The sequence below is a fragment of the Leptinotarsa decemlineata genome, unplaced genomic scaffold, assembly GCF_025532065.1.
Source record: "Leptinotarsa decemlineata unplaced genomic scaffold, Ldec_3_MD MMD2_tig00000199_RagTag_RagTag, whole genome shotgun sequence".
In the NCBI taxonomy this organism is placed as follows: domain Eukaryota; kingdom Metazoa; phylum Arthropoda; class Insecta; order Coleoptera; family Chrysomelidae; genus Leptinotarsa; species Leptinotarsa decemlineata.
The window spans coordinates 11,032,418-11,060,237 of record NW_027412544.1 but is presented as its reverse complement, the minus strand read 5'-3'; the positions used below and the strand labels follow the sequence as shown (position 1 = coordinate 11,060,237).

The 27,820-nt window shown below is 35.3% G+C and overlaps 1 protein-coding gene across 4 annotated transcripts; it reads left to right on the top strand.

Moving 5' to 3' along the window:
* Positions 1–37: 37 nt before the first annotated feature.
* Positions 38–27,307, top strand: LOC111501977 (retinol dehydrogenase 11). 4 transcript variants are annotated; one of them, XM_023155911.2, is made up of 5 exons: positions 38–179; positions 272–434; positions 15,572–15,901; positions 16,128–16,417; positions 26,813–27,307. In XM_023155911.2, exons 2-5 carry the CDS (start codon positions 293–295, stop codon positions 27,011–27,013), a joined length of 963 nt encoding a protein of 320 aa, XP_023011679.2. In that variant the 5' UTR covers positions 38–179; positions 272–292; the 3' UTR covers positions 27,014–27,307. The 4 variants fall into 4 exon arrangements, with proteins under 4 accessions (XP_023011679.2, XP_074029032.1, XP_023011680.2 ...); XM_074172931.1 differs by lacking the exon at positions 26,813–27,307 and adding an exon at positions 16,752–16,900 and having other exon boundaries at positions 258–434; XM_023155912.2 differs by having other exon boundaries at positions 40–179; positions 258–434.
* Positions 27,308–27,820: the final 513 nt, after the last annotated feature.

Here is a 27,820-nt window from a genome sequence, read left to right as displayed (position 1 = left end):
TTGTTATTTTCATATCACAAAAAGTAAAGTTTTTACATCATTATGAAACGATTGAAGTTTGGAATAATTACGGAAAGATAACAGCAGTTTAGTGCGTTGATATGTCCAGGCATATTCGAAAATTCCATTTGTGGCCAAATATAATTAAAACTTGTGTACATGAATAAGTAGTAGTCGAGGTACCTACGATTGAATATTTCATTTGCATATTCACAAAAGTGTTTTGAACAATGACTCAATTAACATAGGTTGATAAGTTACTTCATTTTAGGCTCCCACAAAAGTACCAGATATGTTTTCTTTGGCATATACTTTCAGTTTACTAGCAATTGTCTTTCTGATACTAAAAATTTACACAAAAGTTAAAACCTCCTGGTGTAAAAGTAAGGTGTGTCTTATTGGAAAAACTGTTATCGTTACCGGAGCAAACACAGGTAAGATGATTGTTGTCATTTGAAAGAAATAAATGTTTCGGAAGTTTGATGGACTAGTTCGAATGTTAACTAGTACCTATTAGTAGCTTCAACGGATACATGGAATAGGCAATATACGGATGTCTTCAGAAACCGCTCTGATTATGATGATCATATTTTCAAATGTTCATTTCTTTATAATGGTTTCATTGAAAAACCTGTCGGATTATGAATATAATCATTATTTGTTCAAACAATATGTATATTTGAATAAAAAAATGCAGTTTCTGGAGGATTTTCATCAAAAAATTCTTCGTTAACTGAAACAAATATTTCGAAATGAAATATATGAACATTCATCTCTCCCAACGAACTTACACGGTAGGTTCTGGTAAATGCCTGTCGGAAAACAACTACTACACCAACTAATGCCACGCTGGACATTGAAATATATCCTACATACATTGATGCGATATATCTCCGAGTTATACAGGGAAAACTAAAAATGCTGTTTTTTCAGAATATAACAAAAATTAAAAACAGAGTTTCCCTAAAAAAATGTTTATACGGAATATTTCATTAGTTCAGACTTCCATTGTCTGGTATGATATAAATTGGTTTGAAATCTGTAAGAGAATCTGTAAAAAATTAGAAATTGAGAGGTTGGCTGAAAAATAACAATTATATCAAGCAAAAAAACTGAAATTACAATGAAATAAAACAGAAGTAACAACCAAAATGTCAAAAAATGAAATATTGATACGAAATGAAAATTAAAAAAATCATTAACAAGAAATGAAAATTACAAATTAAAAGATTCCAAACCAAGTCAATTCGCGACGTTTCTATTGTTGGTATCCACAATCATCTTCGGGTGATAACTGGACTTATTCCTCAGAGATCTGACTATTTATAGGTCACTCGAGTGCTCGCACCTATCCCATCTACCTTCTCTCCACTCCATCGGTTGCGTATATCTACGCTAGCTTGGCTAAATGCGTTGTTGGACAACATATATGCGGCTTCTTTGAATTTTTTCCTAAACCAGTGTTCCTCCTTGTGGATAATTTCAGCTTGAGCCCACTTGATGTTATGTTGATGAGTCCAAACATGCTCTGCTCTTCCTGATTTGCTGGTTTCTTCTTGATGTGTGTGTTTTTTGTTCGACAATGTTCGGCAATGCGAACTTTCAATGGCCTCTTAGTTTCACCGATGTATGATTCTCCACACTCGCAGGGTATCCGGTAAATGCAATTCTTGGAATGACAGTCTGCGTTTGGTGGCCTGGTTTTCGTGAAGCTGCTACGGATAGTGTTTCCAGATCTGAAGCAGGTTCTGATGTTATACTTGGACCCACTCTTTCTTATTCTCTCCGATAATCCTCGCATGTAGGGAAGTACAAGTACAGGCTGTAGCGGCTTGTGGGGCTCTTGCTGTCTTCTACCTCAAGCCTCTTCCACCATCACTTTGGAGTAACCATTCCGTTGAAAATAATTTTTGATGATGCCTAGTTCCTTTTCGCGACTCTTTTTTGTATTACAGAGCCCAAAAGCACGGTCTAGTAGAGTCTTGATGATTCCTCTCCTAGTCGGTTGATGGCGGTTGGATTCCTGGTTCAAATACACTCCTGTGTGAGTAGCTTTTTGATATACAGATGTTTTCCTTTTAGTGTCGGTTCTCTTCACCAATACGTCTAAGAATGGCAATTCCTCCATTGTGAAATTGATGGAAGAACTTACGTTGTTGATGTGCTTCAGGAAAGTGTCTAGTTCTGCATTCCCATGGCTCCATATTATGAAGGTGTCGTCCACGTAACTCAACCAGACTCAGGGTTCCTTGTGGGCTCCTTCAATGGTCGGAGTGTCAAACCACTCTATATATATATATATATATATATATATATATATATATATATATATATATATATATATATATACACAGGTTGTCCCTGGACTTCCTCTTTTCCTCTCGGGAATGTATAGATGGGGTCAAAATATCACCGGTACTTCATATAACTTTTTTTCCTAAAAGTCTTCGTAACCAAGTTACGGGCCCTCGAAGTTACAAAATGAAAAATGTTTTTCTTTGATAACTTTTCAAGTGAATATTCAAAATCATCCAAATTTTGGTAATTGACTAAACGAATGAATTCCGTCGACGAGCTTTCATGCAGGAGTCAGTTGTTTTGCTACAAAGTCAGGAACGGACTACCCCCGATGGTCCACACCCGAAAACTTTGAAATGACAGATATTTTTCAATATTTTTCAACAAAATAAAGTTACTTGGACAATTTTATGAATAAAAGTACTCGTGTGGAAAGTCGATCGGAGCAACGAGTCTTGACAAAAATGTAGTTCTACTCGACGACATCAAACCCGCTCGTCCACCATTATTTGAAATGAATAATTATCAAAGCAGAAATAATAATGATAACGTTAATTCAACAACATTTATAACAGGAATAATACAAAGTATGCTAAAATGAAGTCGTAAACAAAAAGTACAGTACCTATATGGAAGTTTAAGTCACCATTGTGATAGCAGATATTTTTTCAAAAGAAATATCAAGTTCAGTAGATTCGTGGTGTTTTCAAACTAACAAGCTACTCTACTATGAAATATCGAATTCATTCCATATTTTGTATGTACATAATACGTGTGGAATAATCACGTTTCGTGTTGATCAGTTATCTGAGTCTCATGAAACTCAACATTCGAATGTTTCAAATTCTTCTTCACAGCTAGCTGTTGAAGAGTTTCACTGATAATTATAATTTTATGGGAGAAATTCTTTAACACGAATCTAAATTTAGCTGAAAAAACGCACATCGGAAAAAATATTTACTATACTAATAAAAAGCAAACGAATGAACTTCAAAAACGGCTGCACATGATCAGGTGAAAAATATCCAGGGAATAATTATGTTCCATTTCTTTCACAGATGTTGACAAAAAAACCTTTTAGAAAGTTTTGATAAAAAATGAGAAACTGGAATGCGATTTTGTTTTGTTGAGTGGTGCGTTGTCATATGACTATCATTGTATTGTCAATATTCTATAGGATATTTTGAATTTTTTTGATATGGCCGAACAGTTTACATTCAATGAATATGCAGATATGCATGTATTTTATGGACGAGCATTTTGTAATGCTGCAGAAGCTCGTCGTCTGTATTCCGAGCATTTTCCCAATCGAACGGTACCGTCAAGAGAAACATTCAAGCGTGTCGATCGCAGCTTGAGGGAGACAGGTATGTAATAATTGATAATTAATTTGAGCACGTTGTTTTATTTCGATATTATTGTAGGTACAGTTTTGCCAAAACGAGGTGGTGAGGGCGCTCCTAGGACTGTACGTACCGTTGTATTGGAGGAAAATATTTTGGAAGCCGTCGCTGATGATTCTTCAATGAGCATCAGAAATCTATCAGAACAGTTCCATACATCCAAGTCCACTATTCATAGAATAATTAGGGAACAACTGCTCCACCCATTTCACATCCAGAAGGTACATGCCATGACACCTCAAGATTTTCCAGCACGACTGGAATATGCCAATTGGTTCATGGATAGGCAAAGAGAGGATATGACTTTTATTAATCGAGTTTTATTCATTGATGAAGCAGGTTTCAGTAGAGATGGAGTTATCAACTCTCATAATCTCCATATATGGGCCGAAGAAAATCCCCATGGGATATTGCAAACCAAACACCAACGGAAATTCAACGTGAATGTTTGGGCTGGTATCATAGGAAACCATCCTATATGACCATTCGTTCTACAGGACCGATTGAATGGAGAACGTTATTTGGAGTTCATTCAGAACGATTTGAATGGACTTTTGGAACATGTTCCATTGCAAACCCGAAGAAATATGTGGTTTATGCATGATGGCGATCCTCCTCATTTTAGTTTGATTGTGCTTGACCATCTGAACCATATTTTCCACAATAGATGGATTGGTAGAGGTGGGCCATATTCATGGCCATCGCGGTCTCCGAATTTAAATCCATTGGATTTCTTTCTGTGGTGGCATCTAAAAAGCCTTGTTTACGCTACACCTATTCACACAAGAGATGCATTGTTGAATAGAATAACATTACATTGTGAAGCCATACGAAACGACCTTGGAATGCTATTTCAAGTACAGAGAGGGTGTCTTCGCAGACTAAGAAAATGTATAGAGAGAGAAGGTGGTCATATCGAGCAGTTTCTGTAGCGGATTTTTCATTTCTGTTTGCTCTTGAGGCTCTTGAGTTTCGTTAGTTAAACGTGTTTGCATTATAAAAATTCGTTATGAACATTTTACTTATCAGTTCCATTTTCCTCAAAAACTAATATTTTCGAATAATGGTAGACATCTCAGGATAAATGTTGTTGAATTAACGTTATCATTATTATTTCTGCTTTGATAATTATTCATTTCAAATAATGGTGGACGAGCAAGTTTGATGTCGTCGAGTGAAACTACATTTTTATCAAGACTCGTTGCTCCGACTGACTTTCCACACGAGTACTTTTATTCATAAAATTTTCCAAGTAACCTTAATTTGTTGAAAAATATTGAAAAATATCTGTCATTTCAAAGTTTTGGGGTGTGGACCATCGGGGGTAGTCCGTTCCTGACTTTGTAGCAAAACAACTGACTTCTGCATGAAAGCTCATCGAAGGAATTCATTTGTTTAGTCAATTACCAAAATTTGGATGATTTTGAATATTCACTTGAAAAGTTATCAAAGAAAAACATTTTTCATTTTGTAACTTCGGAGGCCCGTTACTTGGTAACGAAGGATTTTAGGAAAAAAAGTTATATGAAGTACTGGTGATATTTTGACCCCATCTATACATTCCCGAGAGGAAAAGAGGAAGTCCAGGGACACCCTGTGTATATATATATATATATATATATATATATATATATATATATATATATATATATATATATATATATATATATTGGCTATAATCGGTGGAAATGGCGATCATTGGCAGTCCCTCATCTTGCGTAAATAATTCCCCTTTGTTGAACTTCTAGGGGCAATCGAAGTCAGGATCAACTGATCAGTTTCGACGTGGAAAGCCTCTACACCAACGGCCCTGTCGAAGAAGCACTTCAATTCATACAGAGGAAGCTATCCAAAGATGGGGACCTGAAAGATAGAACAAACTCACCGATACAAGTAATCATGGAATTACTAGGATGCTGTGTACGAAACTGTTACTTCCAACTGAAGGACAAATTCTTTACGCAAGATGAGGAACTGCCAATGGAATCGCCACTTTCACCGGTTATAGCCAATATATATATATATGGAGTAGTTTGAAACTCGGGCCATTGAAGAGGCCCACAAGAAGCCCCAAGTCATAATATGGAACTATGGGAATGTGCACCTTCCTGAAGCACATCAACAACGTAAGTCCTTCCATCAATTCCACAATGGAGAAGGAAGTCCACACAGAATGCCATTCTCAGGAATCCAACCACCATCAATCGATTAAGAGAGGAATCATTAAGACTCTACTAGACCGTGCTTTTGGGCTATGTAATACAAAGAAAGGTCTCGAAAAGGAACATCATCAAACATGACCTTCAACGGAATGGTTACTCCAAAGTGATGGTGGAACAGGCTTCAGCTAGAAGACAGCAAGAGCTCCTCAAGAAGGAGAAGACACCACAACCAGTACTTATACTTCCCTACATCAGAGGATTGTCGGAAAGGATAAGAAGGATTCGGCCCAAGTTCAATATCAGAACCTGTTTCAGATCTGGGGACACTATCCATAGCAGCCTCATGAAAATCAGGCCACCAAACTCGGACTGCGTTTCCAAGAATTGCATTTACCAGATACCCTGCGAGTGCGGAGAATCATACATCGGTGAAACTAAGAGGCCATTGAAAGTTCGTATTGCCGAGCACAAAAAACACACACAGCGAAGAGAAATCAGCAAATCAGAAATAGCAGAGCATTTTTGGACTCATCAAACTAACATCAAGTGGGCTCAAGCTGAAATCATCCACAAGGAGAAACACTGTTTAGTTTAGGATAAAATTCAAAGAAGCCGCATATATGTTGTTCAACAACGCATTTAGCCAAGCTAGTGTAGAGATACGCAACATATGGAAACCTATAATCAAGCGGAACACAACCAACTCTCTCCAAATGGTCAGCTTCCGCTAAACCGATGAAGCGGTGAGAGGGAAGAGAGGATAAGTCAAAGCACTCTAGTGACCTATTAATAGTCAGATCTCTGAGAAATAAGTCCAGTAATCATCCGAAGACGATTGTGGATACTAACAATCGAAACGTCGTGAATTAACTTGGTTTGGAATCTTTTAGTTTGTAATTTTCATTTCTTGTTTATGATTTTTTTAATTTTCATTTCGTATCAATATTTAATTTTTTGATTTTTTGGTTGTTACTTGTATTTTATTTTATTGTAATTTCAGTTTTTGCTTGATATAATTGTTATTTTTTTCAGCCACCTTCAAACAAATATACGAAATATGTTCATAACTCTCAATCCTGGAAGTAATGAAATTATTAGTTTTTGGTCAAAATTTTACTAGTACAATCGGTAGGTACAAATGATAATTCGGTACAATTTGATAGCATCTCACTTCATATTCCATTTTTAAACACGTACACTTTGCTTGGTTTTTTTGACAAAGAAAATAAATGACCAATATTATATCTTATTTATATAAATACAATTGGATTTTTGAAAAACTCTAAAGCCCATACCCGATACCACTTTGATTTTTTCTGCAAACACTTGAAATGAGGTTATCGATGATGCAAATAATGGATTAGAACAAGTTAAAAAATGGCTAGACCAAAACCTACTTAGCTTAAATGTGATCAACCTATAGTAAAGAAAAATATTCATGTACACGAGAATAGTTGCCAAAATCATTTAACATGCAATTTTCCGAAAATTGAGAAATGTAATAGTATCAAGTATTTAGGTGGGAAAATCATGTTGTATCTTTGACTAACAGACTCAGACAGCTAACTAAAAAAATATATGAATTGAGAGAATTTCTGAATGATAACACACTAAGAGTAATTTACTATTCATTAGCTGAATCCATATTACGGTATTGTATGAAAGCGTGGGGTGGTTCATTTCGCAATAATTTCACAAAAGTCCAGTCAATGCAAAACAAAATCCTGAAAATAATATCCAAAAAATTGAAACGGAATTTCCTAATCCTACGTTCCTGAAACTCATTCCTTAATAAAGTCTAACTCTTCCTTCAACTGAATAATATACTGAGTAGTTACACTTTCATTATTCAATGATTTACTATACAATTACAATGTTTCTGTAGGGTAGCAGACAAGCACGACTCAAGCATATACAAAATGCTTAGGTGCAGTCTCGTCATCCAACAGAAACTTTATATGTATTTTTATCTGTACACTTTAGTCTGAATAAAAATCTGAAACTGAATCTATTGATATCTGTTAGGAACTGTCAGACGTTCATACAAATTCAAATGACGAAAGGACTGATATGCTATTCACTTATTGTAATAAATTAACGAATTAACTGTCTTGAACAAATTCATTTCTAGCAATATTTCACTATAATAATCTAATTTATTTTCAACACTATTTCCACTATTTGAATTCCTTGTTTAACCGCTAGATTCACTTTCTAAATTCAACTGCCATCTCTGGACGAGAAGCGGGCCTTGTATATCGGTAACAATCGTTTTAGATTTTCACAAACTACACTTAAACGATTTGATCTCCACTAACTTTATTGAAAATAATCATAACATGTTTCGCTAAAACATTAGCTTTTTCAAATGATTAATACATCCAAGCATCCTTACATTCATATTTATATACTACAGGTAACCACAATCGAGACTACCTGTAAGAAATTACCTGAATCTCTACATCACATACCTGCTCGATTATGCTTACCTAAAGCAAATTGCCTACCATCTACATCAATAATAATTCTTTATGGGTTTTTAAGAAAACAAGTTCAATAATGGTGATCTATTCAAATCTAATTGGTCATTCATTAGAATATTTGAATTTTTAAGTTTATTAATTTCCATTGCTTCTAAATGATTCAGTTTGAAACCTTTATTTTCAATGTGCAAAATTTCGAATTCTTCTTCAAAGATGTGATTTTCTTCTAGAAGATGATTTGAATACGTTGAATTTGTTTTCTTGTTTACATAGCTCTTATGATGTTCCTGGATTCGATTCCTAAATGTCCTGCCAGTTTGACCAATATATACCTTAGGGCACGTTCCACACTTTAATTTATATACCCCTGATTTCTCGAATTTAGATGTCTTATCTTTATTATTTTTAACTAGCTTTCCCAACGTATTACTTGTTCTATATGCAATTTTAATATCTCTATTTCTCAAAAATGAAGCCACTTTTTCCGTTGGTTGTCCAAAATAGGTTAAAGCTCTGTAATTTTGATTATCTACCTTATCAATGGGAAAAACGTCTCGCATCGCTTTTGTGTAGACTTTCTTGGTATTTTGTTTATTAATTCGGCTTTAAACCCATTGTTTACCGCAATTTGCTTGATGATATTGAGTTCTTTATCAAAATTATCTATTGAAAGAGGAACATTGACTAATCTATGAATCATGCTATTATAAGCTGATACTTTGTGTTGATACGGATGGGTAGAATCGTAATGTATCGTAATATCCGTATAGGACGGTTTGTGATAAATTGAAAAATCATGTTTGTTGTTCCTCCTACTAATTGTTAGGTCCAAAAAATTGATTGAGTTGTCTGTTTCTATTTCAATAGTGAATTTAATGTTCTCATGAATTTTGTTAATATCCCGATGAAAAGTATCTAATTGCCTCTTAGTACCTGTAAAACATACCAAAACGTCATCCACATATCTATGCCAATACAAGAAATTCTTAATCAAAGGATGTTTAAAGATTGACTTCTCTAGATTATCCATGAAAATTTCTGCAAGTAATGGGCTTAATGGATTTCCCATAATTAAACCTTTTGAGGAGGAATAAATATTGTTGTTGAATTGAAAATAATTTTGGTTGAGACATAATGACAGAAGGTCAATTATTTCTCGTTTTATGACTGGGTTCACTCTATTTTTATCTAATAATTCTATTACTAAAGTAATAGTATCATCTGGAGGTATACTGGGAAATAGATTCTGCACATCAAAGGATAGTAATTTTGCGTTGTCTGGTAGAGATAAGTTCTCTATTTTATTGATTAAGTCATATGAGTTCCGTAGACTAAATTTTGGTTGGAAGTTACTATGGTTTAAGATGATATTGATAAGCCTTTCTGATAATTTCACTGATGGTGCAGTGACAAAGGAAACCACTGGTCTAATTGGATAACCCTGTTTGTGCAGTTTTATGAGTGAATATAATTTTGGCATTTGGGGGTTCATCAATGTTAATTTGAACTTTTCCCTTTCTGTAAAAAGTATGTTAGAATTTTTCAAAAAATCTTTCACTTGTCTTTGAAATAAATTAGTTGGATCACGTTTCAGCGTTTCAAAATTTCCTAAATTCAAGAAATCAAGGGTTCCGTTGACATAGTCCTTTCGATCAATAGCAACTACAGTATTGCCTTTATCTGCTCTAGTTAATATAACATTATTTTCGTTAATTTTACTACGTATTGATTTAACAAGTTTCAATTCATTCGTAAAAGTACCTTCTTTCAGAAATTCTGACTTTATGATATGTGACGCCAAATGTTTGTTATTAATGTTATTCAATGTCCCTCCTAATGCCATTTCAGTTTCTATTCCCAAAATTTCAAAGTTGTTAGTGCTATTTTTATGTCCAATGTTGTATTTGAAACCTTTTTCTATCAACCCATTTTCCATGTCTGTGAACTGAACTTTCGATAAATTTGTTTCGGTACTCAACTAGAATTTAACCGGCGGTTGTCGGCTATATTCCTCTTGCGGTGATAACATGTGTTTATTCACTGGCCGAGATATCGGTCAGGGGCGGCTTCAGATTCGTTACATTATGGTAAATCAAATAGAAATGCTCTTTTGACAAGGAATATGTATGGTGAGCGGTACCCAAATCCTCGTTTTTTGAACATTTAAGGGTTCAGACGTTTGAAAAAAATTTGTAAGGCTCTGATGCATTTGACAGAAATATAACTGAAGTATAAGGAAGCATTCAAATATTATGTCTAACCAAATATTACCTCTCAAAATGAAAAAATTTCCATCTAGGAATCGTCAGTCACAAAAATAATCATGATTAAGCTTGTTTTCACGAGAAATTGCCCACCAACTAGGGATTTTTTAAAATATACCGTGATTATTTATAAAATGAATAGATACAAATGCTATAGAATACGCAAAGCATCACATTATTGAAAGGAATTACTGAAGAAGAGTATGATTTGCGAAGTGGTTAAGACTTATAAATAGGAAAGTTGAAAATATTTGTAAAAAAATAAAATGGAAGGACGAATCAAAATTCACTAATAATGTATGGTTCAACAGAAACATTCATTATAGTTGGAATAATATGAATAAATATTTACATCAAATGAGCATTTGAATGGTGAAATGTATCTACATTTTTTATTCAACGAGTTTGATGGCTACTCACATGTATTTTCAATGAACTTCCACCGTGAAATACAATATTTTTCAACAAAACGATACACCTTTTCAAAACACAGCTATAGTAAGAAAACATTCAGATGCAATATTCCCAACATAATGGATTGAAAATAATGGATCAATTGCCTGGCCAGCGCGTCCCCCAGACCTTTCTCCATCAGTTATTTTTGTCTGCAGATACATAAAAGTTTTTTTACGTTTTTTATCGATATCTAGTACAATACAGGACATACTGGTAATTTGAATGTTTCATTAAAGCAGATTCCAAAGTAGATCTATTTAATACCCCTTTTTTCAGAATTAATGAGCAGCGATAAATTTATCGAGTGCAGCCCGGAGTATATGCGATAAAATTCGAAAACTGAAGTATCAGTTCATACTATCTGTAAAATTTGTGAAAAAAACAATGGTAATCAATAAATCGAGTCTTCCGTAAGAGCAGCAGAAGTGATTTATCTGAGATCACTTTGAAGACAATTATTTAGAAGCTATTCAACTCATTGAAGATATGAGATGAACTCACCATAGACGTGGAAATGACGAAATCTATTTGAAGTGGATTGGAGATGGAGTAACAAAAATAGGTCGGTCACCAGATATTTCAATTGGCATTGGAGCTTTTTTTAAATTTGGCAAATATGGCGGGTTGCAGTGAAACGTGTAATGTCAATTGACATATCAGAATGTCATCCCAAAAGCCGGTAAAAAGAAGTCAGATATCAGATATCCTCAGCAGCAATATATCTGTCATTTGAATTCAATAATTATGTTGAAGTTCAAAGTATAAGCTGTAGTAATGGGTGTGAGGCTGTGCATTTCAGTTAAAAAAAACTTAAAACCGACTTTTTATGTTAGATAGGTACTGTCGATGCAATCCAAGAAATGATCTTTTTTGGCTGAAAGCTCAACCGAAACCACAAACGTATGTAACTGCTATAGTGGCCAAGATTTCAGGAAGGGGTGCTGACATAAAACATGAAACGACATCAATAGAAGATATATTTAAGATTAAGAGTCATTAGTTAAGGTTGAAGAATTCATCTACAAGGGTGGAAATACCTAACAGAACAGGCAGAACATTCTCTTAATGATAATGCGTATTATACTAAGTGAAAAGTAACCAGTTCAATTCAATGCCACAAAAACCCAGGCATCGGTTTTCTCTAAAATGATAAATGTCTCCGAACCGAATATAATAATGTCAGGTCAGACAATTCCTCTTTCTGCTTCGATAAGTTTGTCTTGGCACGACCATGTCGCTGAAATTGCAAAGGCTGCTTCTCAAAAGTTTGGAACATTGTTCCGAACCAGAAAACTGTACACACCTCAATAACTTTTGATGCTTTATAAAGCTCAAATCAGACCTTTTTTGGAGCATTGTTTTCATGCATGTAACTCCCCCCCAAACATACCCTGAAGTTGCTGGCAGCCATCCACCTGATTGGAGTCGCAACGTTACGTGCAACCTTGATAGCCTGGAACATCGAAGAAAGGTTGGAACTGTGTCTCTCTTCTATAGATATTTTGAAGAGAAGTGTTCAAGTGACTTGCCACATTTGATGCAACCGGAAATACGTGGCTACTGTGGCTACTCATCGTTTCGAAGTCCAACTCAGTACACCTCGAACTTCACTGTTCAAGAACTCTTTCATCTGGAGAACTACGTTTATATGAAATAAACTTTCTGAGAACGTTTTTCCAAATAGATTTAATCTCCAGCGATTCAAATTCAATGTGAATCGCTACTTCCGCACAAGCACCACTATGACAGTGCCTTAAGGATTTTCCATTAGTGCTTGTGTTTTGTCCTCTCATAGCTATCTTTCAAGATCGACATCCTGCAAAATATATTTTGCAAATCCTGGAGCAAAATACCTATGTTGTCAAAAGTAGATCACATACTCACATATCTACTTGGTTAGTGTTTTACGAAATAATCTCCTGATTGGGGATTCAGCAACCGTATTAACAAAAAGAATTTTCATTCAAAAAAATCTAAAGCGATATGAATATCTGGTTGATATACTTTGGAAACATTATTTAGGGAAGTATCTTTCAAGTCTCGTAAATAGAAGCAGGTCTCAACATATTCAGAATACTTTTTTGTTTTTTGGCAATCATTTATCAATTCTGTTGATTCAATTCATCCACAAATGCATTTCTCCAAAAGAAGTTAGCAGTCCGACGTGGAAAAAACAGACAAATCCATTACACTCATTCCACCTGTCTATTACCACGTTATTGAATTTCAGTTCGTCATATATATCATATATATTAGTTTATTTGATTCATTCTATCATAAATCGCGTTCAAGTGGGAATATTAGGTCAGATCATTCAGATCTATCGCGTCTATTCAATGTACTAAACCAGTTCCTATGAACTTTCTAAGGGATTTATGAAAGAAATATCCCTTCAAGTTTAAAAAAAATCTGTTTTAAGTCTGTTTTTCCGTTAATCAGCTGCCGCCCCCATACGAACGACAACTCTCAGAAGTTGAGAAACTTGTGCGAGCTAAGGACTAACGAGGTCTTGCCTTTTAATGTGTGATTCCTAACACGGTTGCAGAATCATTCCAGCTTCAACCAGCTTCTCTCGAGAAAAATATCTGGTCGAGGCGGGAATCGAACACACGACCTTCCGATCGTGAGTCGGACGCACTACCACCGCGGCCAATTCCACAATTCGATTTTGTTGTGAAATACTTGAAAAACTCTTGAAAGTTTTGTTTTTCAATACTAGAATTGCATTTTCCCATTTATATTTATGGAGAGCAAGCATTGAAAATTGATATTTTATTTCAATATGAAACAGTATTCAGTAATGACGGTTTGTTTGATACCCTGCAGGAATTTATCCATTGAATGGCAAATGCCCAAATCAATTCGAGTTTGTTTTGTTTTTTTTTTTCACCTGAACATTTATTTTTCTGAATATAGGGTTACAATTCATATATTAAGTGAGAATGTTGTAATGGAATGACTTTTGGTCAGTTTCGTTGGAAGTACGGCGTTTGGATAACTGGTATATTTATCCAATAAACTAGGCCGAATTTCAGTAGATTCAGTTTAATCGGTCAGCGTTCAAGATAACTGTGAAATAAATAAATAAATTAAAATTTGTGTATGTACAATTTAGAAGGGGTGATGCACCGTTACCTGTGCCAGACGAGAAACCCAGTCGAAATTGGTGCAGAATTTTGTAAGTTTCTAAAATCACGAGGTCACACCTATCATCGAACAACCAAATGAAATGATCGAATACAGAACGATTTAAAGATAACATCCAACGTTTATACGGAAGGAAACAAAAACGCTCGCGCTGGAACCGATTGAACAGGTAGGTATATATCGAAATAATTAGGCCCCGAAGTAGGCAACCATCATCTCATCGTATCGCTTCATCTGCCCCCAAGAATCCAACCTAAGGGAAATTCCGTATTGGGGTTGGAATCTTCAATATACCGCTTCATACGGCTAGCACTTCTGAGTCCGGGTAAGGTAAGATGTAAGTTGCATAGCTAAATCTCCTTTTTATCATATAAGGGTCTTCAAAGAGTATTAGGAATTTCTTAGTTTCCTATTTCAACACCGATGAGGTGGGGTTAGCCCTCAGGAGACCTAATTCACCGGGCTCAAATGGTACATAGAACCTACCAGGGTTGAGTAAGGAACGCCTAGCCGTTTTTCCAATCAAAGACCCCCTTGCGAGGTACACGTTTACATGATTACGTCCAACATCGAGGGAACCTGGAAAATCTATCAATTCATGAACTGACACAGGAGCCCTACAAAAGTGTAACTCATAAGGGCTGAAACCGGTAGATTCATGGACTACGGAATTCCGTACTATCACCATCTGACCTGAAAGACCACTCACCATACAAACTAATCGGCTTCGTTAAGAAGCTGGGTTTATTTGGCCGAGTGTGAATAGGTGTGAGCCACAATAAACCCTCATGAGTTACGGTGGAGGGTCGAATAGACCCACTCACTTTAGACCTACCTACCAGAGAATTCATGAGCTCAGGCATACGTCCTATTTCCCAAGCCCCCCATTTATGATTTTCCGAGCAAAACGTACGGAATAAACGGCCGAGCTCTCTCATCACCCTTTCTGAAGGGTTACTTTGAGGATGCCTCACCGAACTATGGATAATCTTTACACCTATCTTATGCAAGGCTCGTCTCCCCGCGGCCCCGGTAAACTAAGTAACATGATCGGTTAGTACCGCCCTGGGTACTCCCATTTTAGTAAAATATTCCGAACATAGTCGGTTCAAGATTGCCTTAGTAGTAGCCTTCTTGATTCCACGTCCGCGAAACGTCAGGAACGTCAAATATCCACGGCCTTCAAACCCCGAAAGTATTGACACTATTAAATGAAACTATAATTCAAAGTTCGTAATAAATCTAACGGTACCAATCGAATTGCCATTCAATACGTTGGTGAACTACGCAAATGAAACTATCAAATGGATATCTGGAATGAAAATGAAATGTCTACATAAAATTGGAAATATTTTCAGGAATAGGATATGAGGCTTCCTTAGAATTTGCCAAGAGAGGTGCTCGAGTGATTTTAGCTTGCAGAAATGAAGACAAAGCTAATCACGCTAGAGACCAGATTGTTAAAGAAACTGAAAATGAAAATATCGTTGTTAAATTGGTCAACATGGCTTCACTGTCATCTGTTAGGAAGTTTGCTGAAAATATATTGCAAACAGAAGAAAGATTGGACATATTAGTCAATAACGCTGGAGTTGGAGCTCTAAGAAATAAGGTCACCGAGGATGGTTTGCAGGTATTGATGCAGGTCAATTATTTTGGACCAGTTCTGTTAACTATTCTTCTTATAGGTAATTGAAAATATACTGTGATAATGTTTATTACTGGAGTTTTTTCCCAATGCCAAATCGTTATTTTTAACACCTCGACACGCGTTTCTATCACCAAGTGACCATCTTCAAGAGAAAGAGTAAACTGGTGTTGGGAAAAAACTCCAGTAATATTAATTACTACACCAAAGGTTCCAAACAGTACATCATATGTGGTAATGTTATTTAAAAAATATTTGTTTCTTAGATTTGCTGAAAAAATCTTCCCCCAGCAGGATAATAAATGTATCATCGGTGGCTGCGAGTAGATCCAAACTGACACAAGGAAATTTGAACGAATTTGGAGGGCCATTTTTATGTTATTGCAATAGCAAATTGTGCAATATACTATTTACGATGAAGCTTGCGAAGTTATTGAAAACAACAAACGTCAGTGTATTTTCTTTACATCCTGGAGTAATATATACACAAATATTCAACAGTTTACAAGGAATTTCGAGCATAATAGTAGGATATTTTGCGAAATACTTCTTCAAGGTACATATTTTAATATTTATAGTTAACTAATAGATTTGAGTAGATTATGATATAACATTCTTTTTCCTCATAAAATCAACAAAAACCGTTTAATTATTGCTTGTTGCTCTGGTTTAGCAACAAAAACCCTGAAATTTCAATTCATTTCTGGAAAAACTTATGGTAACCCCGTAGTTGATTTATACCGATCCTAAGTCTTTCCCTCATACCCGACCTTGAAACCTTGGAGCACGTCATACGACCTTGGTGCGATTTCTTTCAGATAGTTTTAGGTTTGATCTTCAATAACTGTGTCATATGGACTTGATGTTGAAGATCTAATTCTCTTTTACAGCAAACCCCTTTGGATACCAACAATGACTTTGATCAGGTGCGTCATCGCAATTCATTCTGCCAAAAATCACTGCTGAAATCATCACCTCAACTGGAGCATGCTCCCTCCGACGTATATCACTAGTGCTGTAGCGTAGTGCATCAGGAGTTCCTGTCACATGGTCGTACGGTCAATAAAAGTATGATGTTGAAGTAATATGCTGCTTGCGAGAAGTAATACGAAGAAAACGTGCGAGGTTGTAGAAAAGCAATCCATGGTTTTTGCATCACGATAATACACCTGCTCCCTCGTTACTGCTTGTTCGCTATTTTTTGGCCAATAACAATAACGTAATCATGCCTCAGCCAATAGATTCCCCCCTTGCGCCTTTTTTCTGTTCCAAGATCCATGAATGAACGACATTTTGCGACGATTGAAAAGATTAAAGCCAAATACTTGAGAGAGCTGAAAGAAATACTAAAAACGCTGGCACATGTATTATATCTGAGGGGGACTACTTCGAAGGGCCAAAATGAAATTGATGAACAAATAACCTTTTTTCTTCAGAAAAATGAAAAATCACCTTATTTCTTGAACAGACAGTATATATTATCATGATCTAACGTTTGATGAATATCCACATTGTCATAACTTTCCCTGTTGACTAGCTGTTGTGTAGCTGGTGTAGCTACCGAGGTGTATATTCAAGGCTTCGTTGTGTGATTGATAAATTTGTGTTCGTATCATCAAATGTAGGTTTTTCTGTTTCCTATGTTTTTTTTTTTAATTTCTAATTACTCACTGTGTTCGACCTTTCTATTCACTTTCAGTGATGTAAAATTCAGAATTTTTGTTCATTTTATATCACTTGAAATATATAGTTGAAACAGAACACATGTACACATGACTTATTCACAACATCTTCCTTTCATACATCTGCTTTCATACTTCATTCTTGGTTTTTGAAATGCACCGTACTCAGCCAAGTGTTTGTTTAAAATTCCGAATAATATTCTATCCGACTTTTATTTTCCCGGATATAATTCAAAAAAAATTGTTCTATTTTCGTACTATTTCCATCAAATTCATAATAAAGTTTCAACAAATCTCGTATTTGTGCAAACTTATGATGTTTGACAGCTAAGATGAACCCAATCTACCAACGCTCAAACCGCTGAAATTTTGCGATGTTAACGTTGACGATCTGGACGTTGCCAAACAATAATTTCACACATATTCCAGGACATTAGATGATTTATTTCACCAACAATATGTTACCAAACACATTCCTTTTAGTTATAAAACGTCACCATTTTCCAAAAAAAATAATATATCTTGTAGGTATTATACAGCCCTCGAAGTTGCTTTATACCGAACTTACTTTTTTCATAAAATACGGTTTTCATATGCCCATCGTTAACCTATACTTTTCCGTCATTTCAGACGTCTTACATTCGGAAGATTCGTCGCAAGTAACTTCCTATATATAAAAAGCAGAAATGATCCTCCCGGCACTGACGAAAAACTAGAACTCCGAAACCGGTCGGCTGGTGGTCATCCCAATCAAATGAAATCAATTTCAGCTTCATATATATACAGAAAAAACAAAAAAATCCCAAATTATTTTTTTGTCTATATCTTCTTTATTCGCAGACATATTGAAAATCTGTCCACATTTTGCTATTGTCACTTGATGTGGGCTCTCAGAATATATCCATGAATCTTTTATACAGGGTGTCATCTGACTTGGGCCACCCCTATATTTGAATTTTTAAATACGGACCTGTATTTTCTGTTGTAGTTTTTGGATCGCAGACATTCACTTCATACTGAGAAATGAAATTCAATTTTATATTTCGGGATTTTTCGGTAATATTCGATTATAATTGTGTGAATCATTCCATTTTAAATTACGGCCCTGGAAATTGGTTGACAGAGTTGAATAAAAACATAATGGCAACTTTCACGTCTCCCTATGTTTCGTAGAGTTTTTCGAGAGTTTTTTTTCATTTTTAGGTACCTGTTCATATTTTTTCCATTGCTCTGACCGTTTTCTACAATGAACTTCGAATAAAAAAACCTTTTATGATTATTTCAAACATATCTGCATCAAAAATATATTATATGTGTTTTAATAAGCGGAAAAAGAACTGATAGCAATAATAACATCCAAAACGAACACTATAATTGTAATGAAAATTGAAATGAAGTAATTTATATAGGTACCCAAAAAAATTATTGGCGCAATAAATGTTCGAATTGGATTCCTTCCATTTCGAGACATTTTTAAACTCGATTTTCCATATTATTCATTGCCCTTAATACACTTATTTGCTGCATTGTTGCGAAATCATTCAAAATCGTCAATCTCGAGTTTTCCACATTTTCTATCTCTCTGCCAGCGTAAATCCTATTTTTCAATGTCCCCCATAGAAAATAGTCCAAAAAAGTAAGATCTGGTGATCTTGCAGACCATCTTATTGCCCCATTACTTGTCTCGAAATGGAAGGACTCCAACTCGAACATTTATTGCACAATTAATTTTTTTGTGTATATGAATCACTCACTTCATTTCAATTTTCATTATAATTATGGTGTTCGTTTCGGATGTTATTATTGCTACCATTTTTTTTCTGCTCATCAAAAGACATATAATATATTTTTTTGTTATAGATATGTTTCACATAATCACAAAAGGTTTTCTTATTCGAAGTATAGGGAGACGTGAAAATTGCTATTGTGTTTTTATTCAACTCAGTCAACAAATTTCCAGGGCCGTAATTTATAAGGGAATAATTCACACAATTATAATGGAATATTACCAAAAAATCTCGAAATATAAAATCGAATTTGATTTGTCAGTATGAAGTGAACGTCTACGATCCAAAAACTACAACAAAAAATATAGGTCCGTATTTGAAAATTCAAAGATGAGGGTGGCCCAAGTAAGATAACACCCTGTATAAAAGATTCATGTATATATTCCGAGAGCCCACATCTAGTGCCAATAGCAAAATGTGGACGAAGCGAATAAAGAAGGCAAAAAAATAATTTGGGATTTTTTTATTTTTCCTGTTTATCTCCAGAACCAAAAGAACTATATTCGATTTCTTTACATCATTGAATAGGTCTCCATAATACGCAATTTTGCCATAATTCAACTGATACTCTATCTCTTATCGTTTACGAGATCCCTATGTACAGAAACGAATTTGAATAGCCTTGTATAAAATAAATAGATAAGTACTCTTTGATCATTCCCATATTGATTTCAATTTAAGAGCCACCGGTATACAGCTGTTTCAGCCTATTGGGCATCGTCAGTACCGGGCAGACGGTCCTCGATTGAAGACAAAATGAGAAAAAACCAAGAAAGTACTTGATAAAAATAGCTGCGTAAACGCAAGCGAAACATAAGTGGAACCACCTATTGGTGTGACACCCAAGTCAACTTGCCAAGTTTTTATGTCGGTGTTGGTGGTTTGACCAATCAACCGACAACTGCGGCAGCAGAAATTTGGGAAGCTCACCTGAAATGGCATCGGAAAACGAATCCACATGTTTCTAGAAATGATATTAAATCTAGAAAGGTTAATGCAGTAAAGCTGCTGGAAAATAATTCCATGAAAATCAAAAAGTAAATAGATAAATACTCTTTGATCATTCCCATATTGATTTCAATTTAAGAAGACGTTGCACAGGCTTTCTGCGTGGCATTAGCTAGGTTATTTGTTTTTTTTTTTTCCGTCGGGTATCTGCCACACGTACCTTCAAAATCGTAGGTCTCACATGAGAGGCAAAGATCCGATACTCCCACCAGAACTTGAGTAATCCATTTGCACCTCTTCGGAATATGTTTATTATATACTATGATAATTTTTTTCGAAACAACCAATTTCAAGTTGAACTTGTCACACATATCTATTATAGTTATTTACATAACTTATGGGTTTACGAGAAAAGAGGATGAGAGTTTTTGAACTTATGAAAAACAAATGTTGAGTAAGTTAAAATATTTCTGTTATATCATGAGTAGGATGATCACACCAGTATCAGATTACCCAGATAACGACTTCCAAGAATTTGAGTCAGCAGAATCAGCAGAACTTAATACTTTTGTTATTTCCCGTCGTCTCCTGCTGACACCGCTGTCTGCACATTATAAATGAACCCTGCGAGGTCAAATAAGTGTCAGTATATATTTAGAACTTGTCCAGTATCAATTCAGAATTTGTAGTTTTAATTATTGTTCAAAAAAAGTCTGTATTTGAAAATGAAGTGTTTTTAAAAATACAAATTCAAAAGAGTGAATATAACAATTGGCGCAGTCGTTGTAGGATCTGACAATGTTGCTAGAACAAGGAAACCCTAACTAGTAGCGGCGGATTCTAATCCCTCAACAGAGAAAGAACCAACAACGCCTGAGGAGTCATCACTCGAGGAAGCAGCGGAAGGAACAGCTGGTGAAGTCCCTGGCTGTACGACTTCGAGAACACGACGAATCTGAATGTAGATTGTAATATTGTAAGTCGATATTGAATTGTCTCGATTTATTTTGCAATCTATTTACCATCATTTCAAATCCTTGCAAAATCAATAATTATACTGATTGCTTATTGTAAATAGTAAATAAGTACTGTTCGATCATTCAAATGTTGACACCAAAAATTTAATAATTAAATCAAAATGACCCAAAACCAACCAGAACCAGATGCAATCAGAACCAGATCAGAAATATTTTCAATAGTGCCTGAATTCGAAGGTGATCGAATATTTTTAAACACTTTCTTAAATGCTTGTAATTGTGCATATCGCGTATCCACAGCCGACCAACGCGACCTATCAGTGGTAGAGCAGCACTATTGATAAGTTTAAGGAATCCTGGAACTTATCCCGAAATCAAACATTTATTAAATTTATATTTCGGAGACTCTAGAGATCTAACATCATCAATTCATGATCTCCAGCGTATCAAACAACTTCCGAACGAAACATCGTTAATATTTTTCGATCGACTTCAAGTCCACAATTCCATAAATGTACAAAAATTCATCCTTTCTGCGGAAAAACACGCGCAATCCGCACTGATTGAAACAATGGCATTAAAAACGCTATTAACCGGACTGGAACCGCGAATAGGTCAAGTAATTCGTGCCTCCAATCCGGCAGATCTACTTGAAGGCCACATTAGAATTAGGAGAGAAATGCAACTATCCTATTTCCAACATCAAAAAATGAAAGACCCACTCAAACACTTCCTCAACAAACAATCAGAAGAAACCCCCAACCAATATCTCAAAGAACTTATCACACTTGTGGTCAGATAGGTCATATTTCCTCAGAATGTCGAATGAGACAACAGGGTCCGCAAAATAATTATCAATATTCCAACCAAAAGTTTGCGAAACCAAACCCTCAACTCGATCAAAATTTTTCGAGTCAAACAAACCCTCAACCCAATCAGAATTTTTCAAAACCAAACTTTCAAACAAATTCTCAGCCAAACAGGTCTGAGACCAATCAAAACCAAATTCGACCTCAATCTCAAAACCAATTCAGACCACCCGTAATTCAAAGAAATATGAATGACCCTGTCAATTTCAATCAAAACCAAAGAGCTCATTTCATGACATATGGATCTCAAGATTATCATACAGGTGATAATCAAGACTATCATACGGCTGATAGCTATAACTATCAATACAACGATTACTACCCCACCGATAATGACTATGATTACTATACCCCTAGTGATCAAGATTACCAATACAATCAAATTCAAATACCCGAAGATCCGTCAATGTACCAGGATTTTCTCTCGCTCCCGAATGCGAGCCACCCAACTATTCAACCCCAAACAACCAACAACCAATCGATCCTATATCAGAAGTGCAATCCCAAATTCTGTCCCTGAATATACAAGACTTTAACCTGAACGTGAACTTCCCGGAACAAATTTTCATGTAAGCCCTATGGTTTCTATGAATTCGAAGAATCTGTACTATATCAAAGACTCTTCCAATACTTTCAAAATCCTCATCGATACAGGAATATCCATTTTCAAACCCAAAACATGCGAAACATATCCCCTTAGATTCCTAGAAAATGTCTCTATACAAGGTATCACCGACCAGAAAATTGTCGTGAATGAATCCACTCTAATAAATTTCACACAAAACGATCCACATAAGTCTTCATCTACGACCTAAACATCGACTTTGAAGGTTTACTTGGATCTGACTTTCTCGAACATTACAATTGCATAATTGACCTGAAAAATGAACAACTTGTAACAAATTTAAAAAAAAAGTCCCTTTGTTCAAAGTTTCAGACACAAATGACCATATACTCACTGAAAAACTAAACCAAATTCAAATAGAACCCCGAATGGAGAAAATAAACGGCATGTTCTAGACTACTATCGTAAATACAAACGCGATCCCAAAACAAATTGATTTTTCTGAAATAAAACTCGAACCCCTTCCAAAACATGAAACAATTTTGAACATTGATGAGTCATTTTCCCAAAACAAAACCCATATTGACCGTATCCAAGAAATAAAAGCGCAATTAAGAACCGAACATTTGAACGAAGAGGAACATCAATCAATAACTGATTTTTGTCTCAAATTCGAAGAAATCTTCTATTTAGAAGGAGATAATCTCACTTTTACCAACGAAATGAAGCATACCATATCCAAAATGCTAAATCAAGGCATTATTCAGCCATCAATATCCTCATGGTCATCTCCAGTTTGGGATTTACCCAAAAGATGGATGCCTCCGGTAAACAGAAATGGATTACTGAAAACTCAACGAACTAACGATTGACGACAAATACCCATTACCAAACATCTCGGACCTCCCAGTCCAGCTTGTTAAATGCGAATATTTTACCACGCTTGATCTCGCCTCCGGATTTTATCAAATTGATATCGAACCCAAAGATATTCCCAAAACGGCTTTCTCCGTAGACAATGGTCACTACGAATTTGTTCGTATGCCATTTGGCCTGAAGAAGCACGTTCCAGAGAGTTATGGATAATGTTCTTCTACGTATACAGAACGAGAGATGTCTCGTATACATGGATGACATCATCGTATATTTTCCTACCATCCATGAGCACATAGCAAGGTTGACCGAAGTATTTGAAAGACTTCGAAAAGCGAACCTCAAAATTCAACCGGATAAATGCGAATTCTTGAGAAAAGAAGTCGCCTATCTTGGACACGTCATTACCCAAAACGGAAACCCAACGAAATCCAACCAAAATCTACGAAAATCGAATGTATCAAACATTTTCCAGAAACAAAAACCTAAAAAGAAATAAAATCATTTTTAGGTTTAGCTGGATACTATCGACGATTAATTTGCAATTTCGCCAAAATTTCGAAACCATTGACCAAATTACTTCAAAAAGATACCCCCTTTAACTTTGACGCTGAATGCAGACAAGCAATCGAACAACTCAAAATTGCGGTCATAACGAGCCCCATTCTCATTTACTCTAATTTTGAGGAACCATTTTTGCTCACAACTGACGCCAGTGCATTTGCAATTGGTGCCATTTTATCGCAAGGTCCTATTGGCAAAGATTTCCCAATAGGATATGCGTCTAGAACACTTTGTAGTGCAGAATCGAAGTACTCTATAATAGGAAGAGAACTTCTCGCCATCGTTTGGGCAGTAAAGTATTTCCGTCCATATCTTTTCGGACGAAAATTCCGATTAATTACTGATCATAGACCCTTCACCTGGCTGTTTTCAATAAAAGACCCTGGTAGTAGGCTGGCATACTGGCGACTCAAACTCGAAGAGTATGATTACCAGATAGACTACAAACCTGGCAAAATCAACAAAAATGCAGATGCACTATCCCGAATCAAAGTCAGCTACTCCGCGCAAATTTCCAACACAAAATTTCCATACATGCATCTAAAAATATAATAACCCTGAAGGAAACGACATCCCCGAAAACGAAATATCCGTAGAAACCATTCAAAAAGAATTCCATACATTTGTCAATTCATATAAATCAAAATCTCTTATCGATTATTCTAAAATAGAGTTTGATGATTCGCAACTCCTTGATAAACACCATAAAAACATTGTTAGTTTCTTTTGGCAAAACAAACTAGAACCATTACACTAGGAAATCATCGAAGTCCTCTCCGAAGAACCCCCAGAGTTTGACAATGATAGAATCAATATACTTTCTAGCAAATCAGTAAACGATAGTGAATACTACATCATACCCCTTCCTTTTGATCCTGAATCTGTCATAGAACACATGTTCTATATTATTTATAAATCCCAAAAAGAGTTCGAACTTAGAAAAACTTTTTCAATTGAAAACAACCTAGAACTACCCATATTAGAAATATTTTCATTTATTTTTGCCGACAAAACCTAACGACAACTCCTGACCCCGATCAAATTCCCATAATCATTGATCAATGTCATTCAGGAAAAACAAATTCACACCGTGGCAATAATGAAACCATCAGAAGAGTTAAACAGAAATACAACTGGCACGGTCTCATTAAAGACGCCGGAAATTTCGTGAAAAAATGCGAAATTTGTCAAAAAGTCAAAATTTGACGAAAAAACCTTGCACACCTCTCGTCATAACCGAAACAGCAAAAACCCATTTTGAACGTATCAATATAGACATTTTCGAAATTCCTACAAAATACTACGCTTTGACAATAAGAGACGAATTGACTAAATTCACACAAGCAAACGCCATAGAAGACAAATCCTCGACATCAGTCGTGAATACTCTTCTTCTTTACTTTCAACATTACGGCACACCACTTAGGATACATTGCGACTACGTTCGAGAATTCACAAGTCAACTTATGAAAGACTTATGCTTTCTGTACGACATTAAACTCACATATTCGAGTGTAAATCACCCACAATCGAACGGATCAATCGAAAGATTCCACGCAACATTTGCTGAAATGATTCGCGCCCATTAAGCCGAAAATCCCAATGAACACCCCATGAACGTTTTACCATATGTAGTTACTTGTTGTAATAATAAGAGAAACAAAACAACAGGTTTCACACCGTATGAATTAATATTCGGATATACAGCTAGTCGATCCCCAGAAACACTTTATAACCAAAAATACCTAATTTCAAAATATGTTAGAGATCTTAATAACCGCATGACATATTTCTATAAATTGGCCAGAGCAAAAACCGAAAGACAAAAAGAAAAGTCCAAAATCAGATTTGATAGGACAGTTCCCGAAAATATAAAGTAGGAGACAAGCTATATGTGAAAGAGTCACAAATTTCATATAAACTCGAAAATAAGTTCAACGGACCATTTGAAATATTAGAAATTTATCCCAACTCCGCGATGTTAGTGAATTGGAAAACGCGAAATAAAACTAAAGTAAATTTTGACCGCCTCAAATCTTTTCATGAATAATAATAATCTTTTTCAGGACACTTCTGCTGTCATCAACAGCCAGTGCCCAATACAACTAAGAGTTATTCAATAACTCGATCGGCGTTTTCTTCCATCAAGAAGGAACCCTCAAAATAACAAATGAAAAATGAACCCTTTTGGTCTACCAAGATTTATCATCCATCAAAGACGCTCTGTACAACAATGATAAAATCATAGAAAACCTCATTTATTTCCTCGACAGAGACGAGCCTAGAATACTAGCTTTCAAAGCTCAAATTAAAACACATACCAGTCTTCTGAGCCAAATATCAGACTCACTACAAGTAAAGTTTAGAGATATCTTCACGGACACAAAAAAATTTTGAATAAAGAACAAAACGTGGTTTAATAAATGGTGTAGGAACTTTTTGGAAAGCAATAACCGGAAATCTTGACGCATCCAATGGAGAATATTTCACGGATTGTATCAATAAAATAAGTCAAGACAAACACCAAATCGAAAATCAATTTAAAAAATCAAATATCTGTAACCACACCGAGGTGGTTACAGAACTTTAATTCATCAATTCAAAAGTTACAAAGAAGAGAAGAAACGTCAAATTATTTCATAGTTTCAGTCAACGTGAAAATATTCAAATTCACTTTCAATTTCAGACACCTGAAGAAGGAGCACAAACAATAATACATACAGCATTAGAACAAGGAATTGAAGTACATTCAGGAAAGCACTTCGAAGAATGTGCAATAACAAGCACATATGGAACTGCAAAAGATTCAATTCTGATGGATTCGATTTGGAATGAAACAATGGAATTATTAAAATGTAGAGAAATTGCAAACAACCTCGTATCTTGAATATGTCGAAACTGTTCGTTACCTTTATCAAATGACAAATGTAATTTCTTGTAATGATGTATGTTCAATATCTAACGTTTTACTATAAGAGTTTTCCACTCATAAGTGTTCCACATCATAATCCTAGCTGACTATACAGTTGAAAACGCTATATAAATTTTTCTTGCAGTTTCATTTTAATTAAAAAACTCAAAAGTTGTATATTTGAACCAGTTGACGAATGGAGTGAGAAAATTCTTCTGTTTCAGGTGACAAAATGTAGTGAATGTAATAAAACACTTTCGCATACGAAAATAGTTATTTATTGACCTGGGCAGAGAACTAACAGATTTACTACAGATATAAAAACGTTTCGCCCCTAGCCAGAGGCTTTTTCATTGTTTATTCATACATTTTTTTAATACATTGGACATTGGACGTGGTTTTCTGAAATAGAATACAATTTTATTTTTATTGTCTTTCCTATGAATTGATACATTTGTTAAATGTTCAAAAACTTTCCTTCTGTACGTACCTTGCTTAAAATTATTGATAACATCAGAAATTGAACAGTGTTGATGTGTTGTTGTTCTAGTTATTTGAATCTGCATTTATGATGATTTATAGTGCAAGTTTTGGTCATATTTTTCTGTTTCTGAATTTTTTTGAGAAATTGAAACGAGCATTGTTTTCTTGAAAATGGCAGGCGAAAGGATCTTCTGTGTGTGTAATTTCGGTGATTGATGAAGATGAGGACGGAAATGACGTATTCATGTGTTGGAAATTTGATTTGTTCAATATTAGTTTGTTCGCGTATGTGCATTAAAT

Coding starts and splice junctions, on each gene's coding strand:
- LOC111501977 (XM_023155911.2), top strand. CDS start 293: ATGTTTTCTTTGGCATATACTTTCAGTTTACTAGCAATTGTCTTTCTG. Junction 15,902..16,127: donor GTTAACTATTCTTCTTATAG/GTAATTGAAAAT, acceptor TTTGTTTCTTAG/ATTTGCTGAAAAAATCTTCC. Junction 16,418..26,812: donor TTGCGAAATACTTCTTCAAG/GTACATATTTTA, acceptor TTTCAATTTCAG/ACACCTGAAGAAGGAGCACA.